General features: G+C 32.7%; 1 protein-coding gene and 1 long non-coding RNA gene across 3 annotated transcripts; one reads left to right on the top strand and one right to left on the bottom strand.

The window, feature by feature from the left end:
• Positions 1-49: 49 nt before the first annotated feature.
• Positions 50-4289, top strand: LOC134683158 (uncharacterized). Of its 2 annotated transcripts, none has more exons than XR_010100965.1 (3): positions 50-284; positions 2910-2968; positions 4077-4289. It is a non-coding gene; the product is annotated as an uncharacterized LOC134683158 (long non-coding RNA). The 2 variants fall into 2 exon arrangements; XR_010100966.1 differs by lacking the exon at positions 50-284 and adding an exon at positions 324-1063.
• Positions 4290-17497: 13208 nt separating this feature from the next.
• LOC134684047 (uncharacterized) lies at positions 17498-18976 on the bottom strand. Its single transcript, XM_063543339.1, has 2 exons — positions 18514-18976; positions 17498-17981 (listed from the first exon to the last, which is right to left on the bottom strand). The coding sequence occupies exons 1-2, from the start codon at positions 18920-18922 to the stop codon at positions 17527-17529; spliced, it is 864 nt and encodes a 287-aa protein (XP_063399409.1). The 5' UTR covers positions 18923-18976; the 3' UTR covers positions 17498-17526.
• Positions 18977-19453: the final 477 nt, after the last annotated feature.

Raw genomic sequence — 19453 nt, 5'->3', positions numbered from 1 at the left:
CAGAGCTCTAGCTATAGACTGAGACTACTGTTATAGTAGTCTCAGCTATAGATAATAGATTTGGAGGGTGGGAGAAATTGTGGGTAACTACAATTGATTAGGTGAAATTTCAAAAGACTTAAAAAGTGCATCTGATATTTATTTTTACATAATGTTATTTCTGAAAGCAAATGGACAATAAGATGAGGACATAAACCACATTCCAGGTTAGGATAGCAGCTCTTAAGGAAGATGGTCAATTAAATCTTCAACCCAGTCTGAGGCCTTACCATGAAAAATATGTGGTGAGTTGAAATATTCCACAAAACAAATGATCATATTATTATAGGCATTTTAAATTATTTGTTTATAATGGGTTTGATTTTGAGGACATCTACATCAATGCTGAACAATTTTATAACACATTAAAAAGAAGATGTGGTATGATTGCCATTGAGACAACTGTCCACAAAAGACCAAAATGACACAGACATTAACAAATATAGGTCACTGTACAGCCTTCAACAATGAGCAAAGCCCATACTGCATAGTCAACTATAAAAGGTTCTGATAAGACAATGTAAAACAATTCAAACAAGAAAACTAACGGCCTTATTTATGTAAAAAAAATGAACGAAAAACAAATATGTAACACATAAACAAACGACAACCACTGAATTACAGGCTCCTGACTTGGGACAAGCATGTACATAAATAATGTGGCGGGGTTAAACATGTTAGCAGGATCCCAACCCTCCCCCTAACCTGGGACAGTGGTATAACAGTACAACATAAGAACGAACTATAAAAATCAGTTGAAAAAGGCTCAACTCATCAGATGCACAAAAATACAAATGGATGTGAACAACAACTTGTATTCAATTGAATTGTTTTGTACCTTAGGTATCAAGTTAACATACAGAAAATGATAGTATAAGACAAATTCATAAGAAATGTGACAAGGCATAATTTTGTTACACTTTTAAAAAAAATCTTCGCCCTTAGGGAAATAACCTTTTAAGGGTTGACAATTTTGGATATTCACCTTTCCTAAGGGCCATAATTGTATATTGTTAACATGATGGTAGGTATACAAGCTTTTAGTTTTTTTCATAATTTAATAGTAAGGCCACACCAATTTAATTTCTTGTTCTACGGATTTTTGGACTCCAAAAATTGGGACGAGCGAGCAATTTGAAAATTTTAATAAAAAAATATTTAATTTGAAAATTTTTGAGGCGAAGCTTAAAAAGTAAAGGCGAGCGATTATATTTTTTTTTTGTAAACATGAAATAGTAGGTTTTGACTATATTAAAACTTCATTGATCACTTGTACCTTGATATTTCTTAAATTTATGAAGTATTTTTTCCCTGTTCAACAAGAACTAATTGAATAATTAAGTCTGGTCTATGTATGTGTGACTGAAAATGAGACAATTCTCCATCCAAGTCATAATCAGGTTCAGAACAACCCCTTAATGTTATGATTCATAACTTATGAATATCCATTTTATGAGGTTATGCATATCCCTTTTATGAGGGGTCAATATAAGTTATAATATATTTTTTTTGTAAAAACACTTCAAGTACAAAAGGGCTTGTATTTTCCCAAAGAACTATAATATTTGGCATTAAATGGTCAAAAAATTTCCAAGAATTTTGTAATATTCCTGGACTTTAACCATGTTAACACATTTACTTTAACAGTTTAATATTATTCAAAACAAGTGGACCCATCCCTCTTAAAGGCTCTTTTAGAAAAGTTGTTTAAAATATAATGTATTTCTCCTCTTTTTTAGTAAAAAATTCTAAGTTGTCAAAGGTTTTGTATAGTAGCACTATACAAATCTTTAGTATTTCTATTTTCTTTTCTACAACAGTAAACAGTTACATGGTAAAATGACCCCTTCAAGGCCAAGTTGTCTGAGGGAGGGTTGGTCCCAACCTGATAATAACAGTCATAGGGAAAGTACGGCCTTTTACACAAAGCTTTGATCAAGACCAACCAGCAAGCTATAAGGGACCACAACTTAGTATTGTACACAATTCGAACAGAAAACCCAACGATCTAACTTATATTTCCAAACGGGAAAAATACCAATGGACCACATCAACAAATGATACCTGCTGCACGACAGGTCCCTGAATCAACCAGGACAGGTGCACAAACCTGCAGCAGATATGACCGTCGCCATATAATATAATTACAGTTAAAGGCAAATCCTTCAGAAGTTCTTTGTACTTTATTTTAACAACGAACATTTTTTTTGTAGGGAATATAAGTTAGGGGGAAAGAAACCAACGTTTTGTTATGTGCTGGTATTTCCGCTATAATATAGTTATATCGGAGCACTCCCGCTTGGAATAAATCGGTTTCATGCTGAAACAAAAATTATAGCAGATATTTACAGTGTTGTGGGGTGCTGATAGGTTTAAAATCGTAATATAAAAGGCTAGACTGTGATTTTAAAAACAAATATTGCGATCTTTTTATAATATTTACAAAAAAACGGTGCGGGAAATGGACATGTTTTCATTTCCGGATGCGGGAAGCGGGAATATAATAAAAATAAAAAAAATCTGTTTTGAAAAAAATAGGTGCGAGCGGTTCGTCGAACAAGGAATCAAATTGGTGTGGCCTAATTGATATCAATTGTTTTTTTAAAGGTTTGAAATACTATACTATATGATAAAGTACAAGTTTATTTTTGTATTGCAAACTTAATAGAATTGAAAATAGCAATCGAGAATGAGTTGGAGAGATAAAAAAAACATACAAAGAGCAGAAAACATAACCATTAGTTTGATTTTGAATACCAATTATTTTCTCACAGAATTTTGTATGTTATTCGAGAACTTTTAATCAATTATTATGATCTATATATATTTTTTAAAGTTGCGAATAACTGACCTTGAACTTTGTTTTACAGGTTAGCATCACAAGTTTCCTTTGGGTAACTTGCTTGAGGAGTAAAGAGAGCTGTTTAAGGTGAGAATTTATTAATCAACAAACAATTTAAATTTTAATTATACATGTATCTATGCCCCTAGATATCTATGTATCCATTTTTACTGATTTTTGTCCCTTTCCTGAACAAGAAATATGAAGGGGATATAACCTGATATCAAGTAAAAAAATAGCTTTTATAAAAAGATGCATAATAACTGCCTAATACATTCAGTGGTTCATATATTCGTTTCAACTTTCAAAAGAATTTTATTCCTACATTTTTAACATAAATTTTGTGTGGAGTAAGTGTCAACTAAACAACAAATAACATACCGTATTCAATTATTTTAATTTTTGTTTAGTGAATTTATCAGCAGCTTCTGCATTCATCATGTTGAATATTTCAAATAATTACTCATGGAAAATTGATGTTAAGGTGGTACCCAACACTTTCACTAAAATTAATTTGGCTCGTTTATATTTTCATAAAATTTGGACAAAGTATTACTTTTGACCCTTTGACAAAAATATAAAAATTTCAAAAACGTTGAACGAACTATTTTATCGGATAAATTACACTGATTATATAGCAGTTTTACAAACACTACTTTTGATCATTAAAAAGCTTAATCCTCCCTAAATAACACAACGTAATTAAAACGTTTAGCTGATAATACAGAGTTATCTCCCTGTAGTGTAAGGTACCACCTTAAGTCTCAGAAAAGTTTGGAAAGTTTATTTTTGTCTTCAGGAGCCTGTTTCTGGGGTTGTATGTTGATGTGTTACATATTTGTTTTTTGTTCATTTTTTGTACATAAATGAGGCCATTAGTTATCTTGATTGAATTGTTTTACAGATGTCATTTTGGGAATCTTTTATAGTTGACTTGATAATGGTTAATGGGCATTGCTCATTGTCGACGGTCATACAGTCTATAGTTGTTTTAAATTTGTGTATCATTTGGTCTCTTGTGGAGAGTTGTCTCATTGGCAATCATACCACATCTTCTATTTTTTATATTTCACATTCAGTGATATCAGGTTCTTTTTTTATTTGCAAAATTGCACATTAAATGTTATTATATTCCAGAATAATAATTAATTCGAAAATCAAACAATAATTAAAACTTGACTTTATTTCTTTTCAGTTGAAAGTGTCACCTTTGCTGCCTTGTGTGGTACAATCTTCAGACAATATCCTGCAAACCGTGGCTGAACTGTTACTATCTTTTTTTAGTAGAATCCTTAGACAGTAATCTTGTGGCAGAATGAGTTGTAAACAAATTGTTTTTATTCCTGTATTGAGTTTCAAATTGGATATTTTTTATTTATATTATTTGTATTCCATTTGCATTCAATTACTGTTTTTTAATTGATGAATCATTAAAACTTAAATTTTGCGGGGTCCTAAAGGACTTTCTTAGAGGGGGCCAGCGCAATTGATTAAACAAAATTTTTCCCGCAACAGGGAGAGGAGAAATCCCCATAAATATGCCTTTGAAATGGGGTGTTGAAGAAGATTTGTAATGTTTGTTTGTTTGTCCATCATCAGCTCTCATCCACAGCTTGGTAGATTTTCATTGAAACTTTCAGCTGATTTTCTGTACTAAAGGCAGTATGTTTTTTAATTTATTATAATGAAATTTTGGGTTTTCCCAACCTTTTTGAAGTGAAAACAATGGAACAGTGTTGGCAGATACTGAAGATTATTTGAAAGTTTAGAGAAAGTCCCATTTAATCTTGATAATTGTGGGTTAAAGTTGTAGATGGATAAACAAACATATCATACACTTACCCACTTTACCTATTTGCGAATCCAGAACTTAACATAAAGGGGCCCAACACCAGTCATTTCCTGTACAATCAACCAAATTTTTCCTCCGAAAGGGGTTGGGGGGGGGGGGGGGGGGGGGGGGGGATATTTAATAAAGATTAATATGCTTAGAAATTTGGTGTGAGTAAATAAACTGTACTTTTTATTTTAAAACAGCATGTGATTAAAAATATGAAATGAATTGTTAAACATATCCTTGGTGATCTAATAATTTTTTGCACAGATCAAGATATTTAGTCAGTGGTGGATCCAGAAATTTTCCAGGAATATGGGGGGCACTGACTGCTTCAGCGGGGCCCTGCTCCAGTCATGTTTTAGTGATTCCCTAAATATTAAACCAAATTTTTCCCACTGAAGGGGGCCCTCTGAAAAAATCCTCTTAATCCACGTCTCTGCTATTTTGTTTTTTTATAACCCAGTAAATAAGTTGAGTTTGTTCTCAAAAAATAATTTGATTCATGTATTTTTTATTGTAGCATAAACATAGCTTTAATTTCCTTTGTTTAAGAATTGTACTGTTTTTTTAATGTCATTTTTAAAAGTTGGCACTAATTGAGGATTCTGTTGTTTATGGAATTCTTTTATAAGTTTGGTTAGCAATAAAAAGGTTTTTTTTATTAAACAAAGAATAATTACTCTGTTTACAGAATTTAATACATGTATCAAAAATTAGACATGATTTAATTTAATTCATAATGCTTATTTAATTGGAAATTGCATTAGGATTATCTCCCCCTAATTAGTATTCAAAACAATATTATAAAAACAACCCGGAAAATAAATAGAATCTTCAGTAATGTCAACATTTATTTTGTATAATGATACAAAACCCATGATGCAGATCCTTTTCCTCCTTTTTATTGTAGAGATAATTTACAGACGTGTCCAAAATCATATCCCTAGAATCAATTTGTTTTTTGATATTCGTACACACCTAACAAAAGCAGATGTGTTTGGTTTCATTTGGATATTTTGTATCATTGTGATATATCATAATAATTATAATTGGTAAATAAAATATATTTGAAAAACCAGCCTCATTTCATTTGAATTTGGATAAGTAAAGGGGGAAGAGATTTCTGTGGTCCACGGTATGACACACATGCAGATGATTTATATTTCCATTAGGTGTCGATCATCATCATTCAACTTTTTTAAGAATTTTTTGTGTAATTTCTTTGCTGGTTTGAATAAGACCCAAAATAAACGATGCTTTAAGCACTACCTTACAGAATTGATCATTGTGTTTGCTGATTACCATCATATAGCTACCAATGCTGTTAATAGGTGACTAATGCTAAAAGGATTTATGTAAAATCATAATTATGCAAACTGTAGAAGAGGCTCGATAGCTCCATATCTGTATGCAGATGCCTCATGGTGTTTCATTATACATTTTACCCTATATTTCAGGTTCAATAACCAGGGTGTTTTTATGCCCCATCTATGATAGTAGAGGGGCATTATGTTTTCTGGTCTGTTCGTCCCTTTGTCGTACCGTTTGTCCGTCTGTCCCGCTTCAGGTTAAAGTTTTTGGTCAAGGTAGGTTTTTTTTAAGCTGAAGTGCAATCAACATGAAATTTAGTATGTATGTTCCTTATGATATGATCTTTCTAATTTTACAGCCAAATTAGACTTTTGACCCCAATTTCACGGTCCAATTAAAATAGAAAAGGAAAGTGCAAGTTTCAGGTTAAAGTTTTTAGTCGAGGTAGTTTTTGATGAAGTTGAAGTCCAATCAACTTGAAACTTAGTACACACATTCCCTATGGTATGATCTTTCTAATTTTAATGCCAAAGAAGACTTTTTACCCAATTTCATGTTCCATTGAACATGTAAAATGATAATGCGAGTGGGGGCATCCATGTTGGGTACTTTGAACACATTCTTGTTATGACATGAATTTGACATTTTTTAGGCAGCAACCATTTGATTTTCGGTTGCAACCTTATGTGTAATATGGCTGACTATATATTTGGTATATTATAAAATTATAAAAAAGGTATACATGTCCTTCATACAAAGATTACATCAGTGGTCTTGTGTTATTGCGTTGGTCTCAAGTTGGACCCCCTGGCATGTTAAAACCAATGATTTAAAAAATGGCATTTGCTGCTGCTCTATTTGTGGATTGCACAAAGTAGGCTTAATATTCATGAACCTGTCCTGAATATGCATTTAATTGCCACAGGACTTTAAACAGCAATTCATTATTACCATCCTGAGGGAATGCCTAGCCTAAACAAGTCATGGTTCAGTGATTAATGTTCAGTTTTGTGATTATGTATTTGTTTCTCTGAAACAAGGTAATTCTTCATGTTTATTTATGTTTTAATGGATGGAATGATTGTATGGTGCACATGTCTGTCTAACAACTGAAGATTCTTCTGACCTTGACCTTATTTTCATGGATATTTGTTCATATTTAAATTTTGTGATAAGGATTATCTCTTGGATACTATAAGTAAAAGTTATAAGAGATATTCAAAAAAGGGTCAACTATATTTGGTATACAGAATGATTATATAAAGGTAAACATGTTAGTCTGATGAGGTACATCTGACCATGAACTTATTTTCATGTTTTTATAGCGCCTGCAACTTTAGTGGCAAAAGCAAGACTATCTAAGCCATCCTACATTTCTTTTGTAGTCTTCTACAAATATTCACTCAGTTTTTTAAATTTTAATAACTCTGTACTAAACATGAACAGAAGTTTGTTTACAATCAAGCTTATATTCAGATGGAAATTTTGTAAAAATTTATTTCCTGTTTTTTTGTATATTACTTACAAGTGGTCTTAATTTTGCTAGCCTTCGACATTTTTCGAAATAGTGAAACATAGCAATCCTACATTCCGTCGTCGCCCCCACAAATATTCACTCTGTGGTTAAAGTTTTTGAAATTTTAATAACTTTCTAAAACTATCCTGTATTTGTACCAAACTTTGACAGAAGCTTAACGCTTTTACAAAAATCTTCTCTGAAACTACTGGGCTAAATTAAACTAAACTTGGCCACAATCATCATTGACATTGGCGTAGCCAGGGTTGAAATGATGTGGATGTTTGCCGAGCGGAGCGAGGCTAAAAAATTTTGGACCTTTTTATGCAGAATTTTTTTTATTTAAGCACATGTACTCCCCAGAATCCGACACTAGTTACATTTTTATTTAAATTCAAAATACCCACCTTTTCATATATTTATATTTTCAACTGAATTTTATTGTTTCCTCGAAAGTACCTTCATTTAATTCATGAATATTGCATTTAAAAGTTTCCCACCTAATTTTATATTTGACATATCAAAAACGGACCCCATTACAGCGGCACTTTTGTATAATTAAGGAACTTCGGAATATAGGAACTGAAGTGACTCTTCTTTCCAGGAATTTGCGTCTACAACCTTAGGTTTTTGATTTTTTATTACTAGTATTTAGCTAAACGCGTTGCAGGAGACATAAAAATACCGGGCCTCCGACCAACCGGTCGTGTTAGCACTCTCATGTGTGCAATTTTTGTCAGATTAAGTGAAACTCATATCATCAGCAATGTCTTTGACACTTTCAAAAATAAGTAATATTCAAATATTTTTAACCAGTTATGACCCTTTGAAATATAAATGGTAATGGAAATCCCATTTCATTTGCTGTAAGCTTTAATTTCTCTGAAGATATTGAAAAGAGAAAAGAAAAAGAAAACAAGTGCTTTTTTAGTTATTCCCTTGTTCCTTGCCCTTTGATAGATAAAACATGACATGAACATTTGTGATGTGCATGGCGGGGAACATTGGACCTTTTCTTTAATTGAAAATAAAACTAGAATTTGAACCTAGATAGAAACGGGAATTCATAAGCCTAGGAATTTTCACGGTATATTACAAATTGATTTTTTTTTATCACGTCGTTTACCATGTCACAAAAACGATATCAGGAGTCAGGATATGGTGTTTTAGTTGTTAGTTGCTATCGTCAGATGAGAAGACATCACTTCACTAGTAGGTTCAATTTCAGAGGAAACATGTCCAAGGGTCTGCGTTTCATCATCCTCTCCGCTTACCTTAATTAGCCGATAACGTAGATTTTTTTGACGAACAAAAGTTAACTTGAAACACTATTCTGCGATTGGACTATCTTGTTTACATATTCTAATTTATCCTGAATGAAAGACCATGCAGGCATACTGCTTCGAAAATGACTGGATATTAACCTCAGCCTTGATACATTTGGATACTTCTGAGTTGAAGTCTGCTATTTTATTTTTTTGGTCAAAATGATGTGGATGCTTGAGCATCTGAGCATTCATGCAAGCTACGCCACTGATTGAGGTATTTAGTTTAAAAAATGTGTGGTGTGACCTGGCCAACCAACCCAGACCAGTAAGGTCTAGATCACTTACCTGCTGATAGAGCACCTGCTGATATAGCACCATCAGCTGGCGATACGGCACCTTTTTGGGAAACTTTGATTTGTGATATTGTTTAACTAATTGCCAAAAAAAAAACACATTGTGTTCTTCCACAACCGTTTTTAAACTTAATAAAATATATCCACAAATGTGTATTTTCACAAACAGATCTAATTTACCACTATTTTCTTCTCATTTTAAGTTAATTTAAATTGTTTTGTCGGAATTAATTTGAATAAATACTTTGAAATTGTAAGTATTTTTTAATTGGCTTTGTAGTATCTCCTTTAGATTTAAATAATATGTAAACTATAAGCTAAAAGAATAAGATTTAATTTTCGTTCTTAATATTTTTCATATAACTCACCAATAACAATGCCTGACCTGTCATATATATGCATGAAGTTCTGGAAGGGATGTTTATATATATATATTAGAGAATAATAGAAAAAGACAACAGAATGGACACAAAAAGGAAATTAAAACAATAGGATAACAATAGAGAATAATATATCGTTAAACAACAACTTAAAGACAAAAATGTAAACCTCGTTCTAATTAGACAAACAATGGTGCCTGTCATACACATGCATGAAGGTCTGGATGGGTTGTTGATATAACAGAAAATAACGGAAAAAGAAGACAGAATGGACAAAAATGAATAGATAATAATATTGGGGGAAAAGAAGAGAATAATGGCATAAAATATAATGAACTTATAGATAGAGCAGGAGCATTTTTTTCTATTTGAATTTAAAGCACAATGAAATAACTGCCTCTATTCTCATTTAGCCAACTTTTTATTTTTGTTAATTATTGGGTTGTTTGTTTAGTGATAGTAAGGTGTCTTTCTAAAATTTGACAGTAAATTTGTTCCTGTATGTTTTTATACTATTTAAAAAAATATATAAAATAGGCGATAGTAAGCTATTTTTAAATAAAGTTTTCTAGTATATTTTACATAATAAATAAATATTTCATCTTTTATACAGAAGAAACCCACAAACTCAGGGGTTCGACGACTTACAGAAAAGCAGCATTTTTACTTCCCAATTTTGATAGACTTTGGTAGTATCATATTGTTTCAATATCCATTAGTTGGTACCACCTATCGGAACTAGACAGTGACACGATTGCTTTAATTTAGCACTGTTGTACATTAAAGTCAATTTTCCATATTCAATCGTGTATTCCATATCAAATCCGACAATATTTAAAACGAACGAACTTTATACTTCAGTGTTTGTTTGTCTTGTATCATGTATAATTGTTCAAAGAAACCAGAATCTTATCTAAAATAGAGAGATATTTATAAGTATAGCTTCTTCATAATTTGATGCTAATTGTTGAAACCCAGGAGCTTTTGAGCTTCCTCATAGACCCTCTACCAGGACAACCATAATTACGCCTTTCATTCATAAAATCCTGGCCTAGGACTATTGAAATGTTTAGTAACGCCTTATACCGTATGTTTGGAATTTCTCGTTATTGGTCTTCTGCTTTTAAGACCAATCCAACCATTTTAACAAACCATAGACAATTAATGGAGGAAGTTCGGCAGAGAAAAATAATTGCCGTTTTTTTTCATTCCCCGCCCCCTCTTTCAAATATCATGGAAACGCCCCTAAACCTACAAAGACAATTGCTGCCGAACCATCTATGGTCCGCAAATAGTCAAAAAATAACATAAGGACCTATGAGCTACGGTTCTGCAGCTACATAGACAACAGACTGACCCAACTTAAGGATAGACTACAGCAAGGACAGATCAACGTATATCACAACACTGATGCAGTATTCCACCTACTTCAACGAGGATGAAAATTAAATGTCAGTTGCACATTTTAACATGCTATGCTAAATAATACTACAGAAAATTTAATCCGGGTATAATTTTCACTCTTATTTTTCAACCAAAACTCTAATTTAAAAAAAAACCCTTTGTTCTTGATTACCTTTGATCTCATCTATCCAACTTTTTTTACCTGTACTACATATAGTTTTTAAAAAGTTGGATAAATAAAAATGAACCGATCAAACACCCAACAGCGTTTGTTTAATGGCTAACATTGCACTGGGCAGTCGCACGTGTCGTTAAATAACAAACCAATAAACAATATAATGAAGTTGTAAGGTAATAAATATTTCAGGTATTGGGCAGTTGCCATCATCATGATTAGATTATCTAATTGACCAAAAAACACTTAAAATTTTAAATTTCAATTTACTAAACACAAAATGTAACAGTGGGAAAGCCACGGATCGATTCTGCGCCTCCTTCCATATGACGTAACGGCCAGAAAATCAAGGGCGACAATCGCGATTTTTCATAGAGGGCGACAGTATCGCGCCATCGCGGCAATTTGTTTACATCGTGTACGTGTGATTTTTCGAGAAATTTATCATTAAAGACAATTAAACTTGTGTCATTTCATTATCAATTAGTTATATAGGTAAGTTTTACTGGTGACCATGCTATTTTTTCTTCTTATAAGATTTTATTTTACAAGAAACGAACATCTGAAATGGCAAGTGACGTTGTTAATTTGGAAGATAAAAATATGGCGGGTGTTTTCCCCTTCTGAAAATAACTGACACATTTGCATCCTATTGGCTATTTAAATATACCATGACCAAAAATAGTATCTATGATGATAGGAGTCCCTAAATATTTGCATAAATACCCATCACTCCGTGTCAAATTGTAACTGAGGCTGCGAAAAGGAAGCACATAAATCGACGCCATTTTTCAACAGATTAAGGTTTCTGAGCTCACGAAATCCTAGTATTATTACTTTTAATGGTTAGTAGAAAGATATGAGTACTATCCATAACATAATTTATTGATCTGATCGGGTTATGGCTACATGTTTGCCTCTTTTCGATTCTGAAATCCAGTAAATTTCCGTAGACCACATGTAAATAAACGCCCCTTTTCCAGCGTGAGACTTCAATTTGAATAAAACTTCAATTGTTAGCATTTAAATTTTAATTAAATTTTTACAGTTGTGTAAAGCATTTGTGCTGATTTTTTTGGTTGTCTCGAATAGTAAAAAGGTTAATATTTTTATTTTTGAACCCAAAAAGTGTGACAAAAAACACAAAAAACAAACAAAATTAAAATAAAGGAAAAAAATAACTATCCCCAGGATAAAGGGGGTTCCAACTATATGTCCCCATTCAAATGCATTGATCGTCCCCAAAAAAGGGAGATTCCAATCCCTGGAACCCTATCCCTGGATCTGCCACTCGGAACTATGACTATTAAAACGTATAAAGAATTAGAGAATTATTTAATACTAAAGGAACAAGAATAGAGAAAATTTACCATTAAATAAGGAAAAAATAGAGCAAATGACATGCTAGTCCAAATAATTATGAAGTCTGACAAGACTACTTTTTTTCTGGGACGACTTCCTATGCATCCCAGAAAAAAATCAAAATATTCCTAGCAGCAAGCCAGAGGTCTGGTCATAATCATTTTGAACTATTGATGTGCTAATTTATATATTGAGGAAAGAGAAATTATGGACAAAAAGTATAAAAAAAATAGAGACAAATGAACTTAAGGATTAAATAACAAAGAAATGCAGAACACCCCATCCAGACCCTTGTCTATGTGAACAACAGTACTATTATTTTTGCTGAATAGTGCATATGGGCATGTAAAATATCTTTTAAAGATTTCAGGTAAATGAAATATTCACCTGTAGGAAAGTATAAATTCTGTCCCTCCTTCCATGCTAAAAAAAAAATATGTGATTTATTGTTGAATTTTATTGCCACCTTCAGTATTGGCTAGGTATTGTGGCCAGGTTTTATTGGCGTTGGATACATTTATTATCAATTACTGGTATGAAGAATTAAAGATATGAATGATTGAATGAAAAGTTATCTTTTAAATAACAGATACCTGTAAGATAATTTAATATTGCATATTACGTTATAATTTATTTAAACATTATTTATATCTTTTAAAAAGTTTGATATGTTATTATGGTGATGAATTTTAGATACTAAGTAAATGAATTTAAAAGTAGAAAATTTCTCCAAACATCTGTTGGTGTGTATAATTATTACCTTTTCTAGAGGACCCTTTTCGGGACGTCTGGATTGGGTATTTTTTAGCTCAGGATTTCGGGATTGATCCTTCAGATTCCAGTATTTCCTTTCAATTTTTTTTTTTAAATTGGGACCTCAGAAGATCATGTTTTTGTCAGTAGACAATTAAAATATATTATAATTTACCGATCATATAGAAACTCTAGAGAAGTTTGAAATTATATTCATTTGATAATATCATCTGCATAAATTATATATTTTCAGATAACAATAGGAATAAGAAGAGCAGGATTTCTATATTGAGGATTTACATGTATGGGACAGAGGACTGTTTGACTTGATTTTACTTTAAAAAAAACTTTTTAATTTTAACAATAGTTCTCCTTAATTGTTTAAAATACTTTTTACATATTTTTCATTTTAACATCATTTTTATGACTTTGTCTTTATTCATCATTTAATAAACTTTTATTTCTAAACATTCTTATATTTTCAAATATACATACAATGTGAAACACTCCACCATTTTATATTGATAACGTGGGGTAAATGTACACGAGACACTATGCTGTTGCAATACAATATTACTTAATGTCATTGAAAAACCTGAGATTCATTGATGCAAAGCTAGCATATTCATAGGGCCCATCTTTCATAGGAAAAAATTGGTTGATTAAATAAGGAATCACTGGAGCGGGCCCCTCTTAAGTTAGTCAGCAGCAGCAACCCCCCCCCCCATAGAAAAAGTTCTGGATCGGTCACTGGTATCAGACATAAACATGTATGTACTGTAGTATTTGAGACATAAGAAAAATAAAAGATATAAAAAGTTGAAATGATGGTCTTTTATTCTTAATAAGGTTTGAATGACTTAAATGGAAAGTTTCTAGAATTGTTCACTTCTCCTAGACGTAGTGAGGTCTCTCAAGTGGCCTATCATGACATGACCTTTCACTGTTTTGCTTCCATGTAGATTTCAAAGTGTGGTAACCCCTGCACCTAAATAAATCATTTTCAGTAGATACATATCTCTTTTTTCATACTTTTTGATGAAAAGTTTAAACTAATATACAAATTAGAAAAAAGAAAACTGATCAACTTGAACCCACAACATATAATTGATCTCAGGTGCTCTGGAAGAGTAAGCAGATCCTGCTCCTTGTGTAGTATTATGAATGAGATGTCTATGTGCCCTTTTCCTAGATATGTTAACACATGATTTAGCAAATTATTGCAATTGTGTGCTTTTAGAATGGAGTAAAATGTGTGAAAAGGTATTCTATTGCAGAAAAATCAGCACACAGATATAGGAATGGTATGATTCTTAATAAACTATAGATCCTGTGTCCAAGAATTGTTTTCTTGTAAACTGGTGTAAAATAAAAATGTGGGTCAAGCAGTTATATCAATGCAACAAAACAGGATCACCAAAATCAGAGTGAGACATTCATATACCATTTTTAAAGTAGACCTTGGAAGTGATATAGCATTTTGTTAATGCTTTAAATGGTCATATAAATGTAGCTCTAACATGTATTAAGAATTTGATGTACTAGGCATTGGGCATTCCTATTGAATGTTAATCTCAAGTTCTCAAGAGTTAAATATGCCCCAGGGCCCAGACACACTCAAACATGAATAGTTAGTCACAGTGTACATCAGGTTGCTTGATAAGCATGATAAGGACAGACATTTATAAACATGTGTGAGTGTTAAATTCCCACTTGCCTAGTATTTTTTATATAAACAAGAATAAAATATGAAAATTATTGATGCATCAGTAGTAGGCAGGCAATATTTGTTGATTGGTACATGTACTTTTTTAAAATTGACAAGTTGAAACATTTCAGACTTATAATAATTTACAGAATCAAAGAATGACTGTAACCATTACCCTAAAAATTGGCTTAAAACAAAGACTACCTGAGTGCTTACACTTTGCACTTTTGCATGCTTATTCAGACAACAACTTTTGACTAACTGATTTTTTTGTTGTTGAAAAAAGGGGGGTAGGTCTACTTCCAGACAATGGAAGTTATTTATATGGACAAATTCGTTCATAGATTAAACCAGTTTCAATGTTCTACATAAATCTGTTATACAACAGCAGCAAAATTAAATAACTACAGAAAATGTGATACGAGGAGTTTGAGCAACTTGTAAACATCAACAAATGACGGTCTCAAGCCTTCAACCACTCAACATTTTAGGTAAAATATATTTAAAATCCTGAAAACATCATCACCCTTCGTTGTCTCAATCAATTCTGTGCTTAAAATCTGTAAAATATGACATAATTGGCTTGATTTTGCACCGAAATAACTCCCAAAACATCTGAAAAATGTTGAATTTTGACCTCCGGTTGAAGTATTTATTATGTAAACAAGACTCAGAGTGACGGGGAATCCTGTACATAGTCATGTGCCCATATGTTTCTAGGTCACATTTATTTATATCTCGACCAATGAAAAGCTTTAGGATGCATTTGTGTCAGTTGTTTGTAGTCGTGGGGATTACCCGCGGTTTTTTGGAAATCAACGGAGGTAGTCTTTTGGTTTATCATATTTCAGTAACGGAGCACTTATTTGAATACCGAATTTGGCAGTCGTGTGACAAAATCTATTCTAATGAAAAATTAACCTCAAATACTGATGGATGATAAGTTGTTTTAATAGATTTATTGTCTGAAGCACAAGCTACGTTTTTGTTTACACGCTGGTTACAGCGCCACCTCAAAATTTTTAGATTATGTCCCCTTTCCCGCGGGACTACCGGAAGTAGCTCTTCAATGTCACTGGCTTTCCCACTGTAAGTACTAAAATGTATATTTAAGCAATAAAATGTATGATACCATATTTCACTGTTTTAATAGAGAAAATTACGGAAAGATAATGGAGCGTGGTATCTTTTTTAATTAAGATTATAACTTTCTAAAAGGAAACTCTTTAGGACTTCTAAATAGTGTATTTCAACTGTGCTAAACTTATTTTGAACATTAAAGTTATTTGTCCTGGTTAATTGTGCGGATGTCAGATTTATGTAACACATTTCACTATCTTCATAAGGAAAAATAAAAACGGATATTACATTCAAATTCTCTTAAAAGAAACTTTTCAAGACAACTTCCCTCTGATCTTCATTAATATCGATATACTTGTAATACATGTACATCCTGAATAATTCACTTGTTATTTTTTATAAAATTTAGAAAAGAATAAACGTTCTAAAACGTTTCCCGTAAGAGCCTTATCTTTCATTATTCTGTCTGTATAGATGCTCCATGGTCTCTATACCTTATCCCTTATGACCATGAAATTTTCTTCCAATGTGTCGTGACTTTCTATTGGCTCCTTTTTTTCAGTTAATCAAATTTCGCAGAATTTTCAGATAATCCCGGATTTTCTCAGATAATCCCGGTTTATCTCAGATAAACTAAGATTATCTCAGCTTAATTCAAATTCGAAAAAAATCTAGTTTATCTGAAAAAATATAGAAAATCCATTATCTGGAGAAAATCCCGGTTTATCTGAAAATTCTGAGATAAACCGGCATTATCTGGAAAAAATCGAGATAATCCCGGTTTATCTGAGCTTAATGTAAAAAAATTAGATAATCCTACTTTATCTGAGAAAATCCTGGTTTATCTGAGATCATTTAGGATTATCTATAAAAGTGGTTCAGACGTGCCATACACCTGCATGCTATTATGATTAACCACCTTGTTGTTTTAACTAATAACCAGTGCTATAAAAATAATGCATGATTTTAACCAATTTTTATTTTTTCATATGTTTTTTGTCCATGGATTTATGAGTTTTGAACAGCGGTATACTACTGTTGCCTTTATTTATGCCTCACCTATGAAAGTAGAGGGGTATTATGTTTTCTGGTCTGTGCGTCCATTCGTCCGTCTTTCCTTCCGTCCGTCCGTTTAGGTTAAAGTTTTTGGTCAAGGTCGTTTTTGATGAAGTTAAAGTCCAATCAACTTGAAACTTAATAAACATGTACCCTATGATATGATCTTTATAATTTAAATGCAAAATTATAATTTTTACCCCTATTTCATGGTCCACTAAACGTAGAAAATGATAGTGCGAGTGGGGCATCCGTGTACTATGAACACATTCTTGTTTTCTCAGTGTTTTTTTTTCTCCATTATTTTTTTTTGTCAGCCCGCAATAGGAGGCAACTGCCTACATGCCTCTATGTAATTTACGACCCTGTTTATATTAGTCTAGAATAAACATTGCTACAAAAGAAAGGAGACAGAACATGTCATATCATTTATTGAACAAAATTAGTTCAATTTCCATCCTGCAAATGTAGACTTTGCATATCTACCACCAAGTACAATCCCGGTACAGTCTTTGTTAGATCGTAGGAATACGTTATCACCTTGATGAAGCGCCACCACAATAGTTCCGGAATCAGAATCGTAGTCAGCACTGACATCGTCAGTTTCACCATATATGCTATCGTATACAGCATCATTAACGAGAATGTCAAAATTGATTGCACCATTATTGCCAGTGTATATCGTGTACGAAAAGACATAAACCCCTGTAGTCGGTACGATGAAGGTTCCAGTGAATTTGCTGTAACCGTTGCCAAGGTTCGTTTTCACTTCATCGAATATAAGTTGGTGATGGGCGCTTGGGTGTGGTTCATCCTTACTCATATAAGCATAGAATGCAGGTGTCTGATGTGTGTTTACTTGGCCTGTGCCAATTAAACGTTTTGCTTTCAATTGCTCTGAAAATAAATAAAGAGAACTCACCAAATATGTTTAGTAATAATCTAATTTATTCTTGATTATTATCAATAATTATATGAACAGATGTACATTTTCTGTGAAATGTTCATTCTGGTGGGTGGGTTAAACAATCAACTATTGCTCCTCATAACGTTTTTAACTACAGCCATTTATTACACTGCATGGTATATAAGGTGTAATGTGAGACGATGAGACGCAAACCCGATGCTTATGTTATACCAAAAACAGGATCGAAAAGTCAACACACAGTTTTCAAAATAAGAAAGGTGCCAATATGTCAACCTATAAATCGGGACGATGCATATTCAATTTGTATAGAACAGAAACTAGCTGCAGGATTGGTCAACACATATCAATTTCTCCAACTTATAATACACCTTAATTTGACATTTAGACAGCCACTTGGGAGGTATTGATCATTACTTGGGACAGGCATAATTATGTGTCCGGAAGGGAGCATCGATTACCTAGATTTTCGTGTGCAATCATAATGATATATAACAAACTAACCTCTCCTTGCTATGGGGTAACGATTCCTTATTCTGTTTACGTCCTTCATAACCCCAACTCCAGAAACCTCGTTGGTGTGTTCCATTTTATCGTCAGTTAGATCTGTTTCGTCGTCACCTGTGCGCGAAATTATGAGTCCAAGACTGTCAACTTCCTTCTTAAGTGCCAGATTCTCAAGATCTAGTCGATCGACGTGTTTCCGAAGGGAACGTATCTCCATTTTGAGTGAGTGTTTTTTCATATCTAGTCGACTAACGTCTTTCCGAATAGCCTGGTTTTCCTCTCGGAGACTTATTATTTGCGATTCCTGTTGTTGAAGTATGTTACGAATTTCTGAGATTTCTGTTAACATGTCAACTGCTGCCATAATGCCAGGCAGTAAAAGCACTACACAGTAGAAAGTCTCCATTTCGTCGACAGAGTTTAACTTAAGAGATAACAGACTGCACTGCTTTTGTGCACATTACTGATAAGAGTCAAAACAAAAATGTGTTAAAACTTTATGAGACTACTATTCTTGCATACAATCATTCATTTTTTTTTACGCTTAACGCATCTTCCGGTGCGTGCAGATCGTGTATATATATATATAAAAAAAAAGGACTGGCAAGGTAGTGTTTGGACGAGTGATACTGCTTATGCTTTATGCATGATACATATGGCTGATTTCCCACGAGACAATCTTCACCAGAGAGACAATGATGTATAATTTAGAGAGAAAAAAATATGTATCACCGTACGGGCATTCTAGAATAAGCAAAACAAATACCGGATTATAAACTAAAAAATGCCCCGAATGACAATTGTAAAAACAATTTCAACAAGAAAACTAGACAGGATGATTATTTTTGCCGTAATTTTTGGTAGGATTGGATTGCCGTGTACAAAACACAAAACAAATGAGGCCTATAAGCACGTATGAATGAATATTAACTGGTAC

The sequence above is a fragment of the Mytilus trossulus genome, chromosome 9 (genome assembly GCF_036588685.1).
Source record: "Mytilus trossulus isolate FHL-02 chromosome 9, PNRI_Mtr1.1.1.hap1, whole genome shotgun sequence".
In the NCBI taxonomy this organism is placed as follows: Eukaryota; Metazoa; Mollusca; class Bivalvia; order Mytilida; family Mytilidae; genus Mytilus; species Mytilus trossulus.
Note: the sequence above shows the minus strand (reverse complement) of the source record. Positions and strands in the feature narration are given on the sequence as shown.